We start from the raw sequence: 21,328 nt of genomic DNA on the forward strand, positions 1-21,328 counted from the left end.
GGGGGGGGGGGGGGGGGGGGGGGGGGGGGGGGGCATGGAAAGTCCATGGAGTTCTTTCTATTTCTAGAGGCATTGGAGATTGTTCATGGAGTTCTTTCTATGTCTTGGTCATGTTTTTCTTAATGTTTAGGGAGATACACGTGCCTTTTGTAATAGATAAAGACTGGCTAGATACCTAGATATTTGGTAACAATATAGAAAAAGAAATGTAACTAAATTCCTAAAGCAATAATGCAGATATAATTAAAGCTAGGGATTAGTCATTCCTTCAACAGCAGAGATGCTCACTTAAAGGACTGGGTGCTGGCAGAGCCTGATTCAAAGGTACTACTTCTTTGTGAACACATGGAATTCCTTGTTTCAGCAACTGATGTGGGCTATGGGAAAAGGTATGGATGAATTTCCTAAAAACATGTACACACATTTACATATGCATGGGATTATTTTTTAAAATATTGCGTACTTACAAAAATTGTTTGGAAGCAAATTTGAAATTATTTTGGAGTGTCGATTGGGAAGCCTTTTTGTAATTCTGTGACTTTCTGGGATAACTCATGTCTCTGTTTTTGTAAATGGCTTCTTCATTTGAATACATTTTCTGCTTCCTACAAATTAAAACAATAATTAGTTAGAAAAACTGAAAATCGTGATAGTTCTGAATGAAATCACTTATAAAGAGGATTTCATTAAATGAAGTACGAAATCTTCTTTTCAATGATGAGTGTGAATACAATTTGAAAGAAACAAGTTGAAACCAGCTCTTCAAAAGATGATTTAAAAGAATCCAATATAAAAGAAAACCAATGAAGTTGGAGTGTCTCTTCAATAGACGATATCTGAGATGTTGCAATAAAATCATTTGTTGAAAAGGCATGCTTTAGGAAATATGTCTTATTCCCAAATAATTTTGCAAACAGAAACTATTTCATTGATTGATGAAATAGATTACAAAAGAAAGTCCTATCTATGAATAGTTACAAAAATATTTGCAAAATAACTTTTTCAAAGAGAATATTAAAAGGATGTATACATACTCACATATATACATCTGCACTTGGTCACCTTATCTTTTACTAATGTTCAGCAAAACGCACCACGTGAGAGTATTCTCTGTGGACCATGTGTTAAAGCTGGTTGAGTTATAAGGATAGCATAATGAATTTGTGTCCTGAGATGATAATGAGACTCTGAATTCGGAGTGTAGCTGATTGATCTTCAAGTTTACTTACCAGAAATAAATCATGTTCTCATAGGGCATTAACAGGGAATAAACTTGAGCATAAAGATGAAGTAGATGTAGTCTTAAGAAATCTGTTAAGTTATTCAATTTCTTCCATTTCTACCTGGGGAGTTGTTCTGTAGCGTTCTTAACCTGCTCAAGAAAGAAACTAATTTTTGAATATCAAATCAATCAGAGGGTAGATGATTCTGCTGTTTTGGTAATTTTTGTTAACTTTGAAGTTACAAAATTTCATAGGTTGGAAATCAAGAGACTGTTGATGTTGTGACACAACCGCGGTTGATGGATAAAAGTTTCAGGATATCAAAAGGTTCCCTTGAGAAACATTAGCCGTACCCGTTGCTCTCTGAATTCAAGTCCATCAAAACTACGGAGAGTTTCATTAGCCACGCAACCGAAAGTGGGGGTGGGCCAATCTCCAATCAGTGAAAAGGCAATTGATAGCTGTGAAGAAGGTGAATATGACTATGCTTGTGAAATTGTAAGTCCTGTATCAAAATCAAGGAGAATATCATTGGTCAGACGTAAAAAGATGAAGTTAGAATTTTCACCTGAGGAGAATAATGATTGCTATAGGAAGATACCCACTTCCAGTAGACTTGTGGCTGCATGTTAGGAACTTGTAGATCTAGCTCTGAGTAGGGGTAGTCTGGATGACATTACCATAATGATATTCGACTTGAGCTCCTTCGAGTGCAAGAGGATTTGGGAGTTCTTGTTACTTTAAGTTTGATTTGGCGATATCTCTGGTAAATGGATAACTTTCACCATTGAGTATCGATAACCGAAAAAATGGGTACAGAAAAGCAGATTTGATTATTTCATTTTTGGCTTGCCAAGTATAGATCCAGCCAGGTTGATTCTGATTCTTTCTACTATTTATCAAATGCCGGAACTTTTTCTTCAATTATGCCCCTCTTTTAACCTTTATTAATATTTTGAAATTGGTTTGATGATCAGTGTCAAGTTTGTGCGTCTAATTAAATTGACTGTATAAATTTGTTGATTGCTACTGCCAATAATTTAAGAAAAAGAAATGTCTTCTTTATTCAATGTTGGTGCTTGTGAACGTCTACACCAATTAAAATCCAATCCCACCACCCCCTTTTCAGTCATGCTCCATCCTTTTCATCTCTATTTTGTTTTACAGAGCGAAATTCTGTGCTCACAGCAAATCTAATGCTGATGCTTTGTGAAATATTAAGATGATCAATGTTGGTACTTTGTTTTAAGTGGGTGATTGTCGTCGCAGAACTGTTAGGTCAATTATACTGGACAAAAATATAGGATCAGGTTGGAGATAACTCTTGTGAAGCTGAATATTGACCAAAGTCCGATGGAGGTGATGTCGTGGGGGAGTACACTAATTAGTATTAACAATTTTGTCGATTAGCCCCATCCCTGTGTTTCATTTAATTCTTATTCAACATAATAATGATAACTTTGGTTAGGCACACACATTGACTCCTAAGTCATTCGGATATAGGGAATTTGAAGCTGTCTGATATTTTGTTGGTTTTTATCTGTATGCTTCATGTTCATCTGCAGACAAGTGGGGTTATGCTTTATTGTTTTCTACTTTCAAAGTAATCCTACTTGTTACTCAATACAGTGAATACTGAAATTGGACCATTTTCTCTGCCATCTTAACCAGATCTTTTACATTTCTACATTATCTATATTTCAGATTCCTTTCCAAGTCACTTTTCCCAACAGTTCCACTGCAAAGTTCAAACAATGGAGGAGAAACCCAGGTGAAAATTACAAATCTCGAACACATTATATTATTAGAATAACATCTGCCCACATAGAAACCCAAAAGATTTTTCAAGTTTTTATGAAGTCCCTCTCTCTTTTTTTTCCTCACTCACTCACATGCTTGTGTACCTCCAAGACTGCCTAAAATCTTTCCTTTCTATGAATTATTTTCTCATTGGATGAAATGGGATTTGTCTGCTTTTTACCGTGCATGAAAAAGTTTAGTTTTATGGAGATGGGAGGCGTTAATACCCATTATTGGGGCCAAATCACTTGTACAGCAGAATAAATAGTTTTATTTCTGTAGTCTCTCTTTTTTTTTTTTTTTTTTTTGCTAAAGGAACATGGAAATGCTCAACACAGCTTGCAGATGGTATTTTCCATTATAAAATGCGTCCAGTTCTTTCTTCCTCGTCCCTCCTTTTCCACATTCAGAGCTGCCAGTTCAGATAATGGGTTCTTTCCTCTTGCTAAGCACAAACTGCCAAGAAGTTGTCCACCAGCACCCCTGAAATAGATCTCTGGGACGGTGGTAATAATATTCTCGTCCAGATCCTCTCTCTCTCTCTTTCCCTCTCTCTGCCTCCTCCTTTCTGTTTTCTACTGTCATCATTTTCAGCTAGTTTGGTCCAAACTCCATTTCCAGCTTCTAAAAACAATTAGGCTTGTTGGATTCACTGAAGCCATGCACGATTCAATTGGAATTCCTGCTTGCTTCTCATTTGGGGAGAGGCCAAATAATGATCCGGGTTCAGTAATCAGGTCAGGACAGAGTGTGTTTATGTCAATGTATCAAACTAAGATCGTTGGTCAGTGTCGCCTCATCACAGTGACTTGGTGCAAGAATCTGTTACTTCATGGCCTGTCCATCTGTGTTCAAGGACCAGAAGGAAACGAGCAATATCAGTGTAAGGTTGAAATGAAGCCATGGTACTTCTGGAGAAAACAAGGTTCTAAGCATTTTGAAGTCGATGGTCGAGCTGTAGATGTGGTTTGGGACCTCAAGAGTGCAAAATTCAGTGGAGAGACAGAACCACAGTCAGATTACTATGTGGCCGTTGTCTGTGAAGAGGAAGTTGTTTTGCTTATTGGGGATCTCAAGAAAGATGCCTTCAGAAAAACAGGTTGTCGGCCAGCTTTGATAGAGCCGACTCTGGTTTCGAAGAAGGAACATGTATTCGGGAAGAAAATGTTCTCCACCAGAATTCAATTCCATGAGAAAGGCAAGCTCCATACCATCTCAATTGAGTTTATCAACGTGAATACAAATCCCAGTGTCTCTGATTCATTCGATCCGGAACTGGAGATGAAGATCGATGGCCAACCAGCAATCAAGATCAAGCACCTTCACTGGAAGTTCAGAGGAAATGAATCTGTATTAATCAGCAGAACGAGATTAGAAGTTTACTGGGATGTCCACGATTGGCTGTTTGGTTCTGGTCCCAGGTACGGGCTTTTCATATTCAGGCCAATCTCATCATGGTCTGAATCTCCATCATCATCACTTCCATCAACATCGCCATCTGCTCCTCCACCCTCTGCCTTGACATCAACCACAGGAATGTCCATTAGAGAAGTGATTTCTACTTCCGGGGAGGTTGAGAATGCAGCTGGGTCATCCAAATTTTGTTTGTTTCTCTATGCTTGGAAGATCGAATGAAGAATGATGAATGCAAATCGAAAGATATGGTAAAAACAAAAGTGGGTTCTCTTGAAGTTTTGTTTTTACAAATTTAGAATTGATGAATCAGAATTAGCTCCCAATTCCAATTCCCCAGAAAGAATCAAAGAATACAAGAGAGAGAGAGAGAAAAAAAAAGGAAATATTTTAGAAGATTGATGAGCAACAAATGGACCCATCATGAGAGAGAAAGAAGAGGTAAACAAAGAGGGATTGAATTATAGAAGGACAGGATTAGACATGCCAGATAGGAGATCATCTTCATGCCCAATTATCATCCCTATCTTCATTGCCCATCACCAGTCCGCCCTAATCTCACAGCGACGGGTTTGTTCTCTCTCTCTCTCTCTCTTATTGTTTTTATCTCGTGTTTGCTGACTATTAGCTTTCATTGCAATATGAATATATCTCCGTAAATTTCATAAGATCTATATCTATATTCTGCACATCTTTTTACTGGTCTACTTTCACCTTTTTTCCATCACTTTCTTTGGCCTTTTCTTTTCTTTAGTTTTTAATCTAATTTCCTTCTTTGTATTCATTCCCAAGCATAGTCCTACAGTATTTTAAGATTACTTTTAATCGACAGGACAAACATTGCCTAATGTTCTTTTAATATCTATGTAGACATATTTTATATCACTAGTTACGACAATAGACCTCTTTATTCCCTTTAACAATGGCAAGAAGTTGTATTTTAAGAGCATGAGTTAAGTTTGGACTTTATAGAATGAAAATAATAACCCAGAGGAAGCCTATTGGTTAGGTTGGACTGCTTTGGTGGCATGGTTTTTATCTTGTCCTCACCTCGCTGCATGCCAACAACTGCCATTCAAATTGATGCTTATAAATCATTCCATCAAACGAGCACTAAATTTTTCCATCTCCATGATTAATTTCAATTTTATTTGATATCTTTGGTATGTTCCATCTACCAATATTTCTTATACTAAGATTCTCTTATTCATGTTTGGTCACATCTCATCTTTTTATTTTTTAATAAATATCTCATATTTCTTATTATTGCATTATATCTTTCACATAAAAGAGATGCTTATAATCTCAATTCCAAAATCTTTCTTCCTAAAAAGAAGATTTTTGAAAAGAAGTTTTTTAAGGAAAAATCATCATTAACCCAACTTAACTTGGTAAAAAACTCTTGGTTCGAGTCCTGTTTGGTCATCTTTTAAGCCCTGTAACAATGAAAACATATGAAAATTTTCTTTAAAACGATTTTCTGTCGCTATACATGTTTTAAATTAATTTAATAACCGTTCTAAAACCAGTCCTCCAGCAACCTAAAAATAGTCGACAAGTAAACAAAAAAGATGAATAGCACCAACCTTGGGTTAGAATTCACATTATCCAATCATTGGAACAACAATTTTGACCATTTTGTTCCTATGGAACAGGCATGAAAAAACAGGAGTTTATAACATCTTTCACGTGCAAATGAAACTTAAATTGTTATGTCCATGACCAAAACCAACCGAACTAGCTGTATGACACAGAATGACTATTACAAGACAAAAAGAAGAAAAAAAAGAACTAGGGAATCCCAACTGTCTGGTTATAATTCGAGTCCTAACCATAATACAGGCTCCTCAATTTCAACAAAAATAAGAAAAAAATAGCAATTTTACATCGTTTGAAGGGTAACAAAAGTTTGGCACCAGACAAGTAGTTCTCTCGCTCCAATTTCTGGAGCTCAAAAAAGAAAAGAAAAAACATCGTAAAAGGTGAGACCAATGTATCTTGGCTTCCGATACTCAAACAAGATCGTAAAATCAATGGTATCCACAAAGCAAGCTTACCATCTATCCCTCGACCTGGAATAAGAACAGAAATGAAATATTTGAGATTCAAAATGATAAATTTGGAACAAACAGAATAAGCAGAAAGGAACAAAATGACAAACAAATCCAAACCTCTCTATGTTTCTGTTACCCAAAAATCCTCCATCTCTGGCACCTTGGATTGGCTTTCTATCATCAGCAGACCTACTCCATACATCTGTAGTGCCTCGTGATCGAGGTCTGTCCACAGACTCAAAACTTCTGGACTCATCAAAGGATCCTTGAGAAGGCGGTCTTTCTTGAAAGGCAGCAGCCTTGCCTGCTCCAGAGCCAGGTCTTTCAGTGGCTTTCTTCCCAAACCGAACTTTATCATCCAAATCAAGGATCAACGTCTCCAGTTCACGTTCTTTTTTATTTATTCTGTCACGCAGGTTTTGCATCTCTCCAGCAGATTCTTGCACCGATTCTTTGTTGGTATTCAGGTGTAAGCCTTCCTCAAGTTCCTTTCTTAGAACATTAATTTCCTCCTTCAACATCTTTTCCTCTTCTGTTTCAGGCCTGTGGTAAAAAAGTAGACACAGTTCAATGTGAAGGTGATTATGAGATAGATAAGTAAAGCTTCACTTCGTCCAACAGTTTCATGAAAAAATACAATATTTGCAGACTAAGCCACCAACGGCCACATAGACCTGTACCACCTTTAAATAAAATATCTTCATCTTTCTTTTGTTTAAAAAATAAAAATTTATTCCATAAAACTTAAACTGCACAGCACAAGATAGATAGAGAAGTCTCTCCAAGATCTCAGGTACAGAAAGAAAAGCAATACACTAGAAGAGAAGCCTGATGTTATAATTTCATTTCGTAGTGATTCAACATTCAGTTCCTGTATTCAAATTATAAGCATAAAAACTCTAATCAACATATAATGAATCTCTAAAGGAGTTGGAAAAACTACTTTCTCATGGTTGATTCTTAGCATCCAATTATTTGACAGCAAACCCGATCTAACAATGTGACCACTTCACAGCTTAGCATTTAAACGTTTTAATTCCTTCACAACTTTTGTTAAAAAGAATCTAATGATGAAAATGTACACACTTCTCAGCAGTAAGGTTAGAAAATTTTCTCACGATTCATAGTTATCTAAGCCTCAACTATAATGTTGCAACAAATTAAACTGAATATGGCAAGTCACCTGAATATAGCTTAGAACTGAAAGATACTTGAGGCTTGTGTCAGGTTGCAGCGAAGTATACTAGATGTAAGTTGTAAAAAACGAGCAAATGTTGTGACCACATGATAGCACAACAATGACCGATACTTACGGCTTGTCATACATGTCTTCTAAAACAATATCCATGTCCAATTAAAAAAAGAAGGCCGCGCACATCAAGTTCTAAATGCTTTTACATGTAAAGAAACTTGGGTTTCATGTCCAAGAGAGTTTTTGTTACATAGAATTCTTAGAACAGAAAATTAAAGTTCTTTGGGAACTTACTCACTCATGCCTTAATACTTATGAAAGATTACAAAGGTGTCCTTGGTTTCGCGCTCTCTCTAAATGGGTGTTTTGTGTCACAACCTTGAGAAAGTAGGTTGTGACCTCCACACGCAAGATAGACAAAGGGTGAACCTCAAGTGGCGCCCATCCAGCCACGTGAAGGCCAAGATAGACAAGTGTAATGTTGTGACCGAGGAGGATGGTGCATCATCAAACACACCAAGAGTTGCACTCAAGTCAGGCTGAGGCATACACAAGGTTGGAGAGAACGAGGTGACACGAGAGTTGAAGACAAGCTTGGAGAGGGCAGGGTATGACCTCGAGCCATAACCTTAGAAGTCAAGGTTTCAATATGAGGTTTGACATGTGACTCTAGAGTTAAGTTCCTCTATATGAAAGAAGAAAGCTCACCAAGTTTGGAGTCAATCAAATACTTGACGGACGCTCAATGGGGCCATATGACCGCTCGCCAAAACGACGTCTACTCCAAAAAGATTTGAAATGTCTCAAAATGTACTATAAGGAGAGCCATGGTGTCAGCTCTCCACCACTCCTAGGCCTTGTGGCCTAAGCAAGCTACCTCGTAGCACATACGTATGTCATAGCGTAGGTGGCATGTCAGACGACACGGGTGTGCCAGCGTTGCACCCCAACCCATGTGTCAGAAGTTGGAATATGTACCCGCTATCCGGTACAGAACTCGTAAATGACATGCCATGAACAAGGGGGAGTTCATGCCCCGATGAGAACCCGGATGGATGAATGTTCGAGATGTCTCGATCAGATAAGCAACACATGGGTTGGTCTCGATGGACATGTCCGAGCAAGCCAAGATGGTCGAGCTGTCCCGAGACATGGGACAGCATCACGATGCATGGTCGTGTCGTTGGGAACCAAGATGATGACTAAGATGCGATGATGCATACAAGAGACTTTGGCCTAGAGAAAAGGCAAAGTCGAGCCGAATGACTTTGGCCTAGAGTAAAGGCAATGTCGAGCCGAATGACTTTGGCCTAGAGTAAAGGCAATGTCGAGCCGAATGACTTTGGCCTAGAGTAAAGGCAATGTCGAGCCGAATGACTTTGGCCTAGAGTAAAGGCAATGTTGAGCCGAATGACTTTGGCCTAGAGTAAAGGCAATGTCGAGCCGAATGACTTTGACCTAGAGTAAAGCCAAAGTCAAGCCGAATGACTTTGACCTAGAGTAAAGGCAAAGTCAAGCCGAATAACTTGTCTTAGTGTAGAGGTAAATCGGCTAGAGTCACAGACGATTGAACATGAACGCACAAGCGGCGTGTGTAGCTAAACAAGCTTGTATTCCGCACAAGTTGTGTTCTATTGGCAAAGGTGAACCTCGCCCAAGGTCCGACGAAGCCACAAAGTCGGGCAAAAAACGTGAATGGGGCTTAAGTTCCCTTTAAGGCCTGTCATGAGTGTGTCAAGATAATGATGCCCCACTGTCGAAGATGTATGACCGTGACACTCTACGTAAAGAAGCAAATGAGTCACAAAGACACATTTTTATCCACCACCTTTTCCCTTCTTATTCTTTTTCGATAGGCCCTTTCTCTTCAAATATTTGAGCAAGTCTATTTACTTCCTTTGTTTGGAGTGTGGTTCTCCTCCTCTAAAGTCTTCTGAATAACTTCGTAACTTCGCTAGTAACAATCATATGAAGAGAGTAGGTTGTGACCCTCACGTTGTGACAAGGAAAGCGGCAACCCTCAAGTGGTGCCCATCTAGCCACACGATGGCCTAGACGTGTGTCATGATGCGACCAAAGAGGACGGTGCATCATCCAACACGCCACACAAAGTGAGCATTGAAGAGAAGACGAGGCATGAGAAAGATAGGGGCAACGAGTAGACATGAGTGTCAGAGATAGGCTTGTTGAAGGGTCGGGTAGGGCCCCAGGCCTTAACCTCAAAAGTCGGGATTTTGAAAGGGAATTTGGGCATATGGTTCTAGAGTTAAGTCCTTTCATATGAAATATGAATGCTCGCCAAATTTTGTGTCAATCGGACACTGAATAGATGCTCCTCGGCATCGTACGACCATTCGCCAAAATGACATCTGCCTGAGGAAGATTGAAAATGCCTAAAAATGGGCTATGGGGGGAGGCATGGTGTCAGCTCACACCTAGGCCCTGTGGCCTAAGCGAGATATCATGTGGCACATACGTGCGTTACAGTAAGGACGAGTATAGCAAGACGAGTGTCTCGAGTGTCTTCCTTTGAAATGAATTTTTCAAGGACAGTATCAGACGACACGAATGTGCCGGTATTGCACCCTAGCTCATGTGTTGGAAGTTGGATTATGTATCCGCCATCCAGGACAGATGCCATAAATGATTTAGCATAAACACAGGAGAGTCCAATGTCCAGTCCGACGTCCAACGAGAGTGAGAGTGAGAGGTCTTTAAGCGAAGTTCATGAATCAAAAGTTGAAAATACAAGGACCCAAACAAACTATATCTAATAGTTCATGGGTAAATAGGATTTAAACCAAAATTCTAACTGACTCCCTATGTCTTTAAACCAAAAGTGATCACATTTGAAAGTCGCCTTCCGTCCTTTCAACCCTTCATTAGGCAATGACACCAACACCGAAGTAAACAAGCTGGACATAACTATATGACATATGTGGTCACTCAAGTTCCCAGTCTAAGACGATAGCTGGCATCAGAAAAAATCAAGTTACACCTAATCCTCAATAGAACAACTCCAGCCAGTTTCATACCGGAAAATTTTGCCTCCGAGAAGCAAATGACAATCAGAAAACAAAGAAATTGTTCCCAGCACCAAACCATAACAGAGAGATAGAGATTAACAATACTAAAAGTGAAATTAGACCTGTCAACAGCACGATGCTCAAGTTGCAGATCTATCTTTCGCCAATCCTTGCCACGTTCCTCCAGCAAAACCTCCCTAGGTTTGGCATCCCCAAATGGATTGACTTTTGGCCTCGGCTTCACCACATTTTCTACGCCCTGTAATCCTGGACCCTCCGAACGGCTGGATTGAGCACTCGAAGGCCTGCTAGAGTGAGCACTAGTTGGCCTACTGGTTTTTTTGGCCTCAATTTCTGTATCCAGCTTCTTCCAATCCAATCCCTTCTCGGCCAAAACCTCCTCTCTCGGCCTTGCTGCTCCAAAAGGGTTTGGCTTGTTCGCCCTTGCTGCTTCATTTGTTACGACATTACCTTTGGGTGGATCCAACACTAATCGGGGTCGTTCTGTGACACTATCACGTGAACGGCCTCTACCCCATCGATCAGGCTCATTCGCCTCACGATAACTGGAACCGAATGTGGAGGATCTCGATGGAATAGGCTTTTTCTCACGTGCCCAGTTATCGACCTCGTCTGCCCTAGATGCAATTCCACCCACACCACCGCCTAGCGACCCATACCTATTTTGTCGACCTGAATCCAATGTGGGAGATTTCTTCGTCATTGCCCAATTATCCACCTCGTCAGCCCTCGAAGGTTGATCGAAATTGGAAGCCCTAGGAGATGAGCCCCTGCGTTCCTCATCAAACCCGCCATAAGATCGTCGACCACCACCCCAGGACCCATCGCCATCATCACGGTCTCGATATCGACCAGCAGACATACCTTGGCGATCATAAGTGGGAAATCCCCCACCGAGCCGGCCAGAACGTACTTCCTCACCAGAGCGGTCTTTTGGACCAGTTGGAAGCCGAATCATCTCCTCCGGGGTCAAGCCCTGGCTGTCCGTTAGCCTACCGCCGGCGCCATGACCCGTCAAGGTCCCCATAGTGAATTCCGACAGCGACATCTTCTTTTTCTTGGGCTTGGTGCTGACGGCTTCCCTAAGGCTAGGGAAATTCTTGGATTCTGCTTGGGAAGCGGCCGCAGCAGCTTGCGCCTCTCGCTCCTCATCCTCAGCACGCTCGGCATCAGCGGCCCAGGCTCCGATTCCACCCCAGGGTTTTGACATTTGTATCTCGTTTGGTTTGGTTTGGCTGAAGCTCGAGATCCAGGAATCGCAAGTAGTGAAATAGAGGAAGAAGAGAGATCTAAACGAAAAATTGGAGTTTGGTGAATGAGCTAGGCTCCGTTAATGGAGCCGGAGCTCAGAGAACATGCGATGGAAATAGAAAATGGAAACGGTCGTTGCGAGAGAGGAAGAAGGATTTTATAGAATCCCTCTTTTTCCCGTCTTCCCTCCGATGTTTTGTAATGGAAATGGATGGAAGAGTGGAGTGATGAGTGGGGGAGTGGTGTGGGCGTGGAGATTATATGGGAGTTTGGTTACCACGCGCCCGCAGGGAAAGTGATCAAACGGCGCACGAAAGAAGCAGTGGCGACGTGGACGAGGATCTGTGTTTGTTGACTTCAACCCATTGGAGGGTCAGGATGCGTTGTATTCTCCATTCATTTGGTATCAACAGCCACCGTTCCATTCCTGGATGCAGCCTTCACTTCAGTGCCATATGTTCTCAACTTGAACAACTTCCACTTTCCCATTCAATAATATATAAACATAGAGGCCCATAGATATGCATCGATTTGAAAGCCCAAAGTTCGCTTCTCTCCCTCTTAATTATTAAATCATTGAACCATCATTGTTTACGGGATTTTTAGGCCATGGGAGAGTTGAGTTGAATTAGTTATTTAATAAAAACAGTTGTAAAACAACTCAATTCAGAAGCAGACTTGGAAATCTTTATTTCCGTATTATTTAAGCTTTAATACAAAAAGTTTTAGGCACAAAAAAGAGAGGTTCCATAAGGCAGTAGGGCTAGCTGCAGTTGATGGTAAATAGAGCAGAGGCATGGGTTTGAAGTGGTGTACCTATGGTCGACCCTGACATCACTCCAAACTCTTTTCCACTCCATTCCTCTCTGCATTTACAGGAAGGCTGACCCAATCCCTTGCCCGGAAGTGCCTCCGCAAGGTCCGAAATCTTCACGGATATCTCAGTCTTCTCGTTGTTGAGATTGAAGAGAGCAACATATACCTCACCTGAATTACATCAAAACCTTCTTTCTTTACCCACAACAACATTGTGAAAACCCATTCACAATCTCAGAGATTGATGCACTAACCTCCTCTCCCTGTAGCAATCCATGACCCAACTCCACTCTCAATACCTTCTGCTGCACCAATGCAATCAAATCATCATCATGCTAAAAACTCAACATCATCTTTATAATTAACAACCCAATTCATTACCATCGTTTTGCTTTACAATTGCACACTCCCCAGATTGCTGGTTTCCCAACGTCCCATTACTGTGTAACTCCCACTTCTGTTTTCATAACAATCAACATTTCAATAAGAGCATCACAGAGATAAATAATAAGGGTGAGAAATTTCTTCATCTTCTCACACATTTTGACACACCTGGTTCTCATGCCTTCTACAAGGGAAAAAGGACCCCCTCCTGAACTCTTCCGAACTACGCTTCCTTTGCTGAGTTGCATCCAGGCAAACATCCCCTTCATCATGCCCACTAGCTGCCTCTTTGTATCTGTGCCACAACTTCATTTTTGTGACAAACTCAAAACTTGAGACAGTAAAATAATAATAGAGCATCAAATCAATTACATTGCAAGTTGAGACCCTCGTTTATATACACAAAATGGTGTTTCATATTTGTGTTTTGGATTTGCCTTCCAACATATTTTTTGAAGACCTCGATTCAGACTTTCAGTAACCCAACCAGCTGCGTCCGAATCTGAACACTTGGTGAGTCCAAGTATAGGTGAAACTGATGCCACCATATCTCTAGAATGCCATTTCACAATCTTTTCCTGACTGTGTGAAACCTTTGTTGAAGCAACTTTAAGAAACTGTAATGACAATGAAAATGAACACAAAAGAGTCAAAACGTCGATATCAAGAAAGTCTTTCCAAGCTTGAAAAAGCTCAACTTGCCTCCATGTTATTTGAGCTGAAGGAGTTAATCTCCAGAAGCGTAGGATTTGTGATGAGACTAAAGGTGGCATCGTCAATATTCCTCAAATCTCCTCCATACATAATTGGAGACTTGGCCATACACCATAAAGTCATCTGAAATTAAGTTGAACAACATTTCAGCGATAATATTACTCTCTTTCTCTCCCTCTTTTAACCACAAATTTACCTGAGTTCTTTGTTCATCTACGCTGAGGTTGGTTGTCCTATGTGGGCCTTCGTTTGCAGCTAAACATTTCATCCAACATTATTAATAACATGTATAAAAGCTTAAGATTGTTACTCAATCTAATTGTACAGTCATTTTTAGTGTATTCAGTCTTATAAAATTGTATAACCTGGATCAGTAAGCCACCCAAATGGAAGCATATCTGAATCAGGCCAAGATTTACCCAGCAAGCCTGTGGTACCTATCATATTAGCAGCAGAGAAATCCCTGAAGAAGAGAGTACAAGTTGAGATGACATCAATATCAAATGGTATGTATTTGAATCTCTTGAACTCAAACATAATAACTAAAGTTACCGGGTGATGTTAAAGTGGAAAACGAGGTCCTTCCAATTATCCCAATCATCACCTGTTATTCTATACATGTTAACCAGCCCACTTACATCCTTGGCCATGGCTGGCGTCGCAGTTTTTCCGGGGGACAGAGAAAACAATATTGGGCGGTCAAGTTGTTTAAGAACCTGTGCATACTTAAATGAATTAGCATTTAGCGTATGAGTAACAATTGCATACTTAAATGACAGAAGAGAACATACATCAGACACAAAGCTTATTTGAGGTAAATCCAAATCATCGCCAAAGACACAATCAAGTTTCACTGCCAGAAAAAGAATGATCATTTCAGGTTAGTATCAAGATTCCAGGTAATGGCAAGATCTTTTTGGTTCAGACATCGTACTCTGAAGAACAAAATGAAATTCATCACAAATCTAAAACACTGTCAAATACTTCGAGAGAGGCATGCAAGCATGTAGAAAGTGAGCTCGCGTTGTGTCAATGACAGTAAACTTACCAAAATCAACACCCCAATCAGCATATTGTTGATAAAGGGACCTTAAGAAGGCTTTTGAAGCTCCTGAATCCATGTTCACACTCATGAAACCATTTTTCATCCATCCACAAGTCCTCGACTTGTCCCCTATATCACTTGCAAACCACTTTCTCCCGGATTCTTCATAGGCACTTCCCTACCAAGCAATTGAGAACCTTATAATCATTTCTCATGAGTGTATTTCAGGGCTGAGTATTTACAAATGCTCGCGTAATACAGAAAAATAAGGGAACTAAGTTACCTTTGAAATGTCCAATATAGGCGTATTAGCATTGACTGCCTGTGTACTTATTCCTCTCATGACATGAATTCCAAACTTCAAACCCATATCATGAACTTTCTTAGCTACTTCAGTGAATCCCTTCCCACCTTGCGAGGAAGGCCACCGACTCGGGTCCGGGACCATCCTCCCCCATTCATCAATGACATCAAATCCAAGAGAATCAGCGTAAGCACCAGGAACATTTCTCCTATACCACAGGTAATCCACAACCACGTACTGCATCCATCAAACAAACGAGAAGATTAATCATCTTACCACCATTTTACTGCGTTACACTACAACAAATCTAGAGGAATGCACACATTAATTAGATCATAAAATGAGCAATTTTATCCGCACAATTTTCAGCCAGTTACCAAATCCCTACCTCATATCCCTTAGACTTAAGTCGATTGGCCACAACCTCCGCATTTTTTAGGTATTCTTCTTCAGAAATAATCCAGGAAAATGAATTATAGGAGTTCCAACCTCTCGGCGGGACGGCAGCACGTTCTGTTCCATTTTGCGAGGACACCCTAAAAAGATTAAAGTTAGTATGCACCATATGATTAGTAAATCCAGAGGCTTCATCCAAACCATAGCCCTAGATGATCCAAAGTTAACGAAGTTCACAGCACAACACTAGCTCGTAGATGGGCTTTACAGAAAGTCCCAAACCTAGCACATCTCTAAATTTGCAGCAACAATAGAGAAGAAGCAACAGAATCCCTTACACGGGAATACAATTTTTAAAAAGAAATGAAATGGATCTTTGTCCTTCACTCAACGACAATTCTAGCTTTTCACAGGAAGTAGAGGAAGCTTTACAAGATATGGAAACGGAATTCTTTAAACAACGCAGAGTTAAGGACCATATAAGCTATAGTACTTGAAAGAAAAGTGAGAGAAAGGAGAGATTTACGCACCGATTGAATTGAAACACGGAACAGAAGAAGAAGAAGCAAAAGCAGAGAGAATTGAAGAAGACGTCTTTCATGATCAAGTTCAGAATAGACCATGAAACAGAGTTCTTTTTATACTACTAAATTTAAAATGTGAATTACAAAAACGATAAAGACCGGTTTAAATAACAATACGCGGGAACAGCGACATTAACTAAGAAAAATATCCATAAATGGATGAAAATAGTTTTTCTTTAGTGCATGGATCGTTGAGATTAACCATTCTTATCCATATAGTAACAATAAAAGAAATTCTTTTTTTTTTATTTTTTATGGTTAAAATATTACTACGTGGCCATATGTAAAATTTTTAATTTTTTTAATTTAAAACTATTATTAAAAATTTTAAAAAATTTTAAATATGGTTACGGGTAAGAAGTATTTTTATTAATTTAGCTTATTAATTTTTAAAAGGTTTATTCTTATCCTCATCGAAATCCCTATCTTATCACAATTTTGACACTAAATAAGGAATGTTTATTTGTAAGATGATTTATAGGCATTTATCTATACATCAAATTTAATTTCAATTTTCCTTTCCACAGACCGGCCACGTGTCAATTCTTAAATATTAGGGTGAAAATTTATAAATATTTTTTAACATTATCGGTTCAATTCATATACTAGTCGCAAAACTATTTTATAATTTTTTTTAATAACATTTAAGGATATTAATGAAATTTCTAAGAATAGAAGAATATTTTTAAAATACTTTTAATAGATCTGATACCATATTGAAAGTTGTTAGTCATATTTTTACCAATTTAGCTTATATGGAAGAGACACTTTCAAATTTTTTTTATTAGTAACTTTTATAAATGGTATTCTTATTCTAATCAAAATCATTATTGTATATACATACATACACGTACAATAAATTTAATTATAATTTTTCATTTTATGAAGACGCAGGCATGTAGTCCACGTGCCAATTCTTATTTAAGAAAGAGTAGACGATTATGTTTAAATTGTTCCAGTAAACTCGTTGCTTTGTGACTACGCTCAACGAGTCAAGATAAAATATTGTGTAAAGAAGGGATCCTTAGACAAACAAACAAAAAAAAAAAAAAAAGTCTTAAAATCAACCATGATCGATGAGATCGTACAAGTATGACATTATCTTTTATTTCATCTCATAGATCTCCTATTCACGAAGACACGGGTATTCTATTGATGCTCAAGACATATAAACATATCCGTTATCCTTTGATGTGGATCCACAACGGTTGATCAGCAAACTTGATAAATATATTGGGGGAAGAAGACTAATGATATTAAATTACCATGATATTGGTTACAAAATTATAGGTTTTTAAGAAAATTTGACATTTTGACTATACAAATAAGAGATAAAGGCTAATGCAATCGAGTTTAGAAATCGTGAGAGAAAAGGTGTGATTTTGTGTTAATTAAATAAATAAATAATTGAAAGGAAGCACCGAAGCAATCGAACGATTTGAAGCCTAATTTTATGTTCCATTTGTTGCGAATTGCAAGCAATCTTGGTGGGTGTCGGGTTTGTTCGGATGATCGATGAATTCGGGGACAGTAAGAGTGCGTTTGGTTTTCGAAGAGGGGCGCCTACTGAGCAAGCCGCAGAGGAAAAATGGACTGAAACGGAGTTGGGTTCTTCTCAAACCCCACCTCCATTCCATTTCCGACTTCTCCTCCTATCTTCTCGACCTTTTCCTTCTTCGCGATGCTTGTCCTCACGGCCTCCTTCTTTCTGTAAGTTTGTTTTTCCTCTCTCGCTTTCTCTGGGTTCTTCTCACTTGCAATTCCCGATGGAGGAGGGGGGAGAGTTGTTTGGTTGTCTTTGATTAGGCACCTTCAGTGATATGCATGCTTAGCTCATCTTTTCCCTCTTACAGATGGACGGGTTCGTTCTACCACCCTTTGAGCCTACTACTATTTTGAAGGATGGAGATATTGTTAGGTCAGTTTGTGGGCGATATTTGCTCTTTGATTACTTCGTCTCTATAAGACCAAGTCTCCCAGTTTGCCGTATTGTTCTTCTAACAGGGTGAAGAAGAATGAGGACAATGTGATTGCAGTTGAGACGATGGCAGACATGGAGGAGGTGCAACCTGCTGGTCTAGATGTTCAGCTTCTAGCCAACGAGGAGCTTGTGAAGGAGTGCACTGACTACAAAAATGAAGCAGAACATTATGATCTGCTGAATCAGTTGGAAGACACATTGGATGTGGGAAGCAAAGAGAAAACAGTTTGCAGGAAAAGGAAGGCACTGAAAACAGTTCACAGCTCAAAGTATTTAGTACCAGTCTCTATCAATGCTAAATCTAAAGAATCGTATAGCATTAGATTCTTATATGCAGGCAACATTTCTAGTTCGAATACCATGTTCTTGATGGTGCTTGATCCTCATATCTTGCTTTTGTTTATGCTAGCTGCTTCACAATGTGAATGATGCCATTTATGATTCTAGTCGAATGTAAAACAAGTACTGGGATGTTAGAGCCACGAACTTGTTGGTTCATGCTGTGAGTCTTAAGGGATGGTGAATGATTTGTGTTGTTGTAAACTGGGTTTTGGTTGTTCATTGATAGCATCACATCTTGATCGTGCAACTTCTGTCGATCAATAACAGCCACAATGGTCTTCATGTGATGCCGTCTCATTCTGTTCTAGATACAAGACCAATATCCATATGCTAGTTTTAGAGCATTTTTCATTTAGTTTGGCGAAGTTGTACCCTGCATGAACTATCTGATGCTTATTATATTATCCAAATTGTAGGAAGAAGAAAAATAGATTTGCTCCAACTGACAAATGTCTGGCTTCTCCATCAAATCTTCAGCAGTTTCATACAGACCATAACTGTAGATCGCAGCATGAAGTTTCTGCTTCTGATAAGAGCCTGGGCAAGAAGCGCAAATCATCCAATGGTCATACTGATACAAACAACAAGCAAAAGGTTCGTACAGTAAGTCTTTTGAGGATGTTATATCTTGTCATTGTAGATAAATTTAAATAAGGAAGGCCTTTCCTTTAAAAAAAATCTCCATTTTAAGCGTTCAAAGTGATGTTTATTCATTGATCGTTCAGCAGGTACAGCAACGAATAGTTCGAAATAGTAACGGTAAGTTACCTGTGGAGAATTACTTTGAGGACTCTGAACAGCTAGATGGCAGTAGTGTTGATGAAGGAATTGCCCCCGTGGAAACTAGACCAGGACATGTTCGTTTTCTGCCTCTTGATCAAGGTCCGTTTGTGTTTCTTATTCTTTCAAAATTCGCTGCTTGGTGCAAGTGCTAACTTGTTTATTTAAATTTGTGTTCGTTCCAGGAGAAGCTAACCAGTTTGTCCATCCAGCTCAAGCTTCTATGGTATTATCCCTGTGCTTAGAGCTCTTTGCTTTTATAGTCCTTGCAAGTGAAACCAGGTTCTTTGACATTCGAATCGAGTGTTTCAGGACACCGCGCGGTCAAATGGGATGACAATTAAGAATGAAAAAAAATGGGGTAAAGGGAAATCCCCATTTTGGACGAGTAATTGCAACTGTGAAGGACAAAGTTCCAAGTTGCAAGCTAAAAAAGATTCATCAACTAGGAAAAGTCCAATTGACTTCAATGAACTCAGACCTTGTTTGAGCTTGCCCGAGGTTTGTTTTCGATAAGTTTTACATGTTTCTGTGTGAATATTGCATTGTTCTTTCCTAATCTGGAATTAGCTTCTGTTGCTTGGATATGTCTAAATTTACCATTGTTTGGTGTTGGAATCATCTCAGCCATGAACTTCTGTATTGCAGAGAGGTGATATAATTGCATATCGTTTAATTGAATTATCATCATCATGGACTCCAGAATTTTCCTCCTTCAGAGTAATAATTCCTTTGGTTCCCTTTACGATATTAATATTTTGGATGAGGCCCATACTTATACTTTGCTCAATCCCTGTTAGGTTGGAAAGGTATCATGGTGTAATCCTGAAGCAAATAAGATTATGTTGATTCCTGTTCCAGAATATCCATTTGTTTTTAAGGCAATGAACGAGGAAGCAGTCAAGCATCCATATGCGGAAGATGGGTCTTTAAAGGTGCTCAAATTAGCCATCATCTATCATCTTTAGTTATGTTGTTCACTTGAAGTGGGAGTTCATCAGATAAGCATATGGGATTAGGGACAATCAAACAAAATTAAATTACACTTGCCAGATGTGTGTTTTCTGTTGTCAGGCTAGGCTCAGCTTGATGATCGATGAACAAGATGGAAAACACAGCATGGCAGCTGTGCTAATTGAGTCTTTTAATTTATGCAGGCTGATTACTCCTCACTCGTGGACATCAGAATCGTTGAGCATGAAAACTCACTAGGTTTTGAAGCAGCTGGTGGTGGTAATATTAGTGAAGCATCTACTTCAAAACAAAGCTGGAGCAAGTGGGAGAAGCATTCCGTTGCACCAAAACAAAGCTGGAACAAATGGGAGAACCAGCCCAGAGCACCAGAACAAAGCTGGAAAAAGTGGGAAAACGATACCAGTAAACAATGGGAGAACCAGCCCAGGGCATCAAAACAAAGCTGGAAAAAGTGGGAAAACGATACCAGTAAACGGGGTACAGACGCGACTTGTGTTGTGTGTTAGGAATGAGTAAAGCTGCTTATTTGCTCAACCTTGTGTGTTGTTTTCTGGTGGTTTCAGAAAATGGAAAGGAAAATGCATGGGATGACATTGTCCAGGCTTCCAGCGCGAAGAAAGCTAATTTGTCCAAGGAAGTTGGATGGGGAAGAGGGGAGAAGAAATCTTGGAAAGGAGCTTCATAATTAGTAGTCCATGACAGATACTCCGGTGGGGCTAGTTGATTAGCTTTCAATTAACCTAATTTTGTACAAAATTTTACCACTTGCTCTGTAAGGAAGTGGGAAGGCTATGGAAGGTAGGCATTTTGTGTGAGCGGTTAGGCTCGGTTCAGGCACAGGATCGACGTAATATCATTTTGTTGTGGAGAAGTTGTCTATCAGAATGTTGATAAACTGTCCTAATATCCTCCTAACATGTGCTGCACGATTGCTTTGTTTGGCTTTATAAAGTGACATTCTCTTAGTTTCAGTTATGATTAAAAGGAAAGATCTCCCACCCATTCTTTTCTTTTCTTTTGCTTCTTT

General features: G+C 39.4%; 3 protein-coding genes and 1 pseudogene across 13 annotated transcripts; 2 read left to right on the top strand and 2 right to left on the bottom strand.

Moving 5' to 3' along the window:
- LOC111462516 overlaps positions 1-5,284 on the top strand; it is a 7,119-nt pseudogene extending 1,835 nt beyond the window's left edge.
- An 835-nt stretch (positions 5,285-6,119) lies between these two features.
- On the bottom strand, positions 6,120-12,215 carry LOC111462515 (eukaryotic translation initiation factor 4B2-like). The gene is made up of 3 exons (XM_023106108.1): positions 10,831-12,215; positions 6,608-7,033; positions 6,120-6,508 (listed from the first exon to the last, which is right to left on the bottom strand). The coding sequence occupies exons 1-3, from the start codon at positions 11,937-11,939 to the stop codon at positions 6,490-6,492; spliced, it is 1,554 nt and encodes a 517-aa protein (XP_022961876.1). The 5' UTR covers positions 11,940-12,215; the 3' UTR covers positions 6,120-6,489.
- A 430-nt stretch (positions 12,216-12,645) lies between these two features.
- On the bottom strand, positions 12,646-16,240 carry LOC111462715 (alpha-galactosidase-like). The gene is made up of 14 exons (XM_023106414.1): positions 16,170-16,240; positions 15,632-15,779; positions 15,223-15,480; positions 14,943-15,117; positions 14,686-14,747; positions 14,447-14,610; positions 14,260-14,357; positions 14,091-14,149; positions 13,883-14,017; positions 13,553-13,797; positions 13,349-13,475; positions 13,178-13,253; positions 13,051-13,101; positions 12,646-12,967 (listed from the first exon to the last, which is right to left on the bottom strand). The coding sequence occupies exons 1-14, from the start codon at positions 16,238-16,240 to the stop codon at positions 12,744-12,746; spliced, it is 1,893 nt and encodes a 630-aa protein (XP_022962182.1). The 3' UTR covers positions 12,646-12,743.
- A 1,315-nt stretch (positions 16,241-17,555) lies between these two features.
- On the top strand, positions 17,556-21,310 carry LOC111462871 (coilin-like). 11 transcript variants are annotated; one of them, XM_023106660.1, is made up of 12 exons: positions 17,575-17,933; positions 18,077-18,141; positions 18,228-18,473; positions 18,963-19,149; positions 19,272-19,428; positions 19,512-19,552; positions 19,639-19,827; positions 19,975-20,046; positions 20,127-20,261; positions 20,484-20,628; positions 20,671-20,778; positions 20,865-21,310. In XM_023106660.1, the coding sequence occupies exons 1-12, from the start codon at positions 17,739-17,741 to the stop codon at positions 20,984-20,986; spliced, it is 1,662 nt and encodes a 553-aa protein (XP_022962428.1). In that variant the 5' UTR covers positions 17,575-17,738; the 3' UTR covers positions 20,987-21,310. The 11 variants fall into 11 exon arrangements, 10 of the variants coding, with proteins under 10 accessions (XP_022962434.1, XP_022962428.1, XP_022962429.1 ...); XM_023106661.1 differs by having other exon boundaries at positions 17,576-17,933; positions 19,272-19,305; positions 19,372-19,428; positions 20,484-20,778; XM_023106662.1 differs by having other exon boundaries at positions 17,576-17,933; positions 19,275-19,305; positions 19,372-19,428; positions 20,484-20,778.
- Positions 21,311-21,328: the final 18 nt, after the last annotated feature.

The sequence above is a fragment of the Cucurbita moschata genome, unplaced genomic scaffold, assembly GCF_002738365.1.
Source record: "Cucurbita moschata cultivar Rifu unplaced genomic scaffold, Cmos_1.0 Cmo_Scf00027, whole genome shotgun sequence".
In the NCBI taxonomy this organism is placed as follows: domain Eukaryota; kingdom Viridiplantae; phylum Streptophyta; class Magnoliopsida; order Cucurbitales; family Cucurbitaceae; genus Cucurbita; species Cucurbita moschata.

Excerpts from the sequence above, each read along its gene's own strand:
- LOC111462515 (XM_023106108.1), bottom strand. The coding sequence starts at position 11,939 with ATGTCAAAACCCTGGGGTGGAATCGGAGCCTGGGCCGCTGATGCCGAG. Across the intron at positions 7,034-10,830 it reads GAGCATCGTGCTGTTGACAG|GCCTGAAACAGAAGAGGAAA; the intron begins GTCTAATTTCAC and ends TTTTTACCACAG.
- LOC111462715 (XM_023106414.1), bottom strand. The coding sequence starts at position 16,240 with ATGAAAGACGTCTTCTTCAATTCTCTCTGCTTTTGCTTCTTCTTCTTC. Across the intron at positions 15,118-15,222 it reads CTATATTGGACATTTCAAAG|GGAAGTGCCTATGAAGAATC; the intron begins GTAACTTAGTTC and ends ATTGCTTGGTAG. Across the intron at positions 14,018-14,090 it reads TAGATGAACAAAGAACTCAG|ATGACTTTATGGTGTATGGC; the intron begins GTAAATTTGTGG and ends ACTTAATTTCAG.
- LOC111462871 (XM_023106656.1), top strand. The coding sequence starts at position 17,739 with ATGAATTCGGGGACAGTAAGAGTGCGTTTGGTTTTCGAAGAGGGGCGC. Across the intron at positions 19,150-19,271 it reads ACAAGCAAAAGGTTCGTACA|CAGGTACAGCAACGAATAGT; the intron begins GTAAGTCTTTTG and ends TTGATCGTTCAG. Across the intron at positions 20,047-20,126 it reads CAGAATTTTCCTCCTTCAGA|GTTGGAAAGGTATCATGGTG; the intron begins GTAATAATTCCT and ends AATCCCTGTTAG.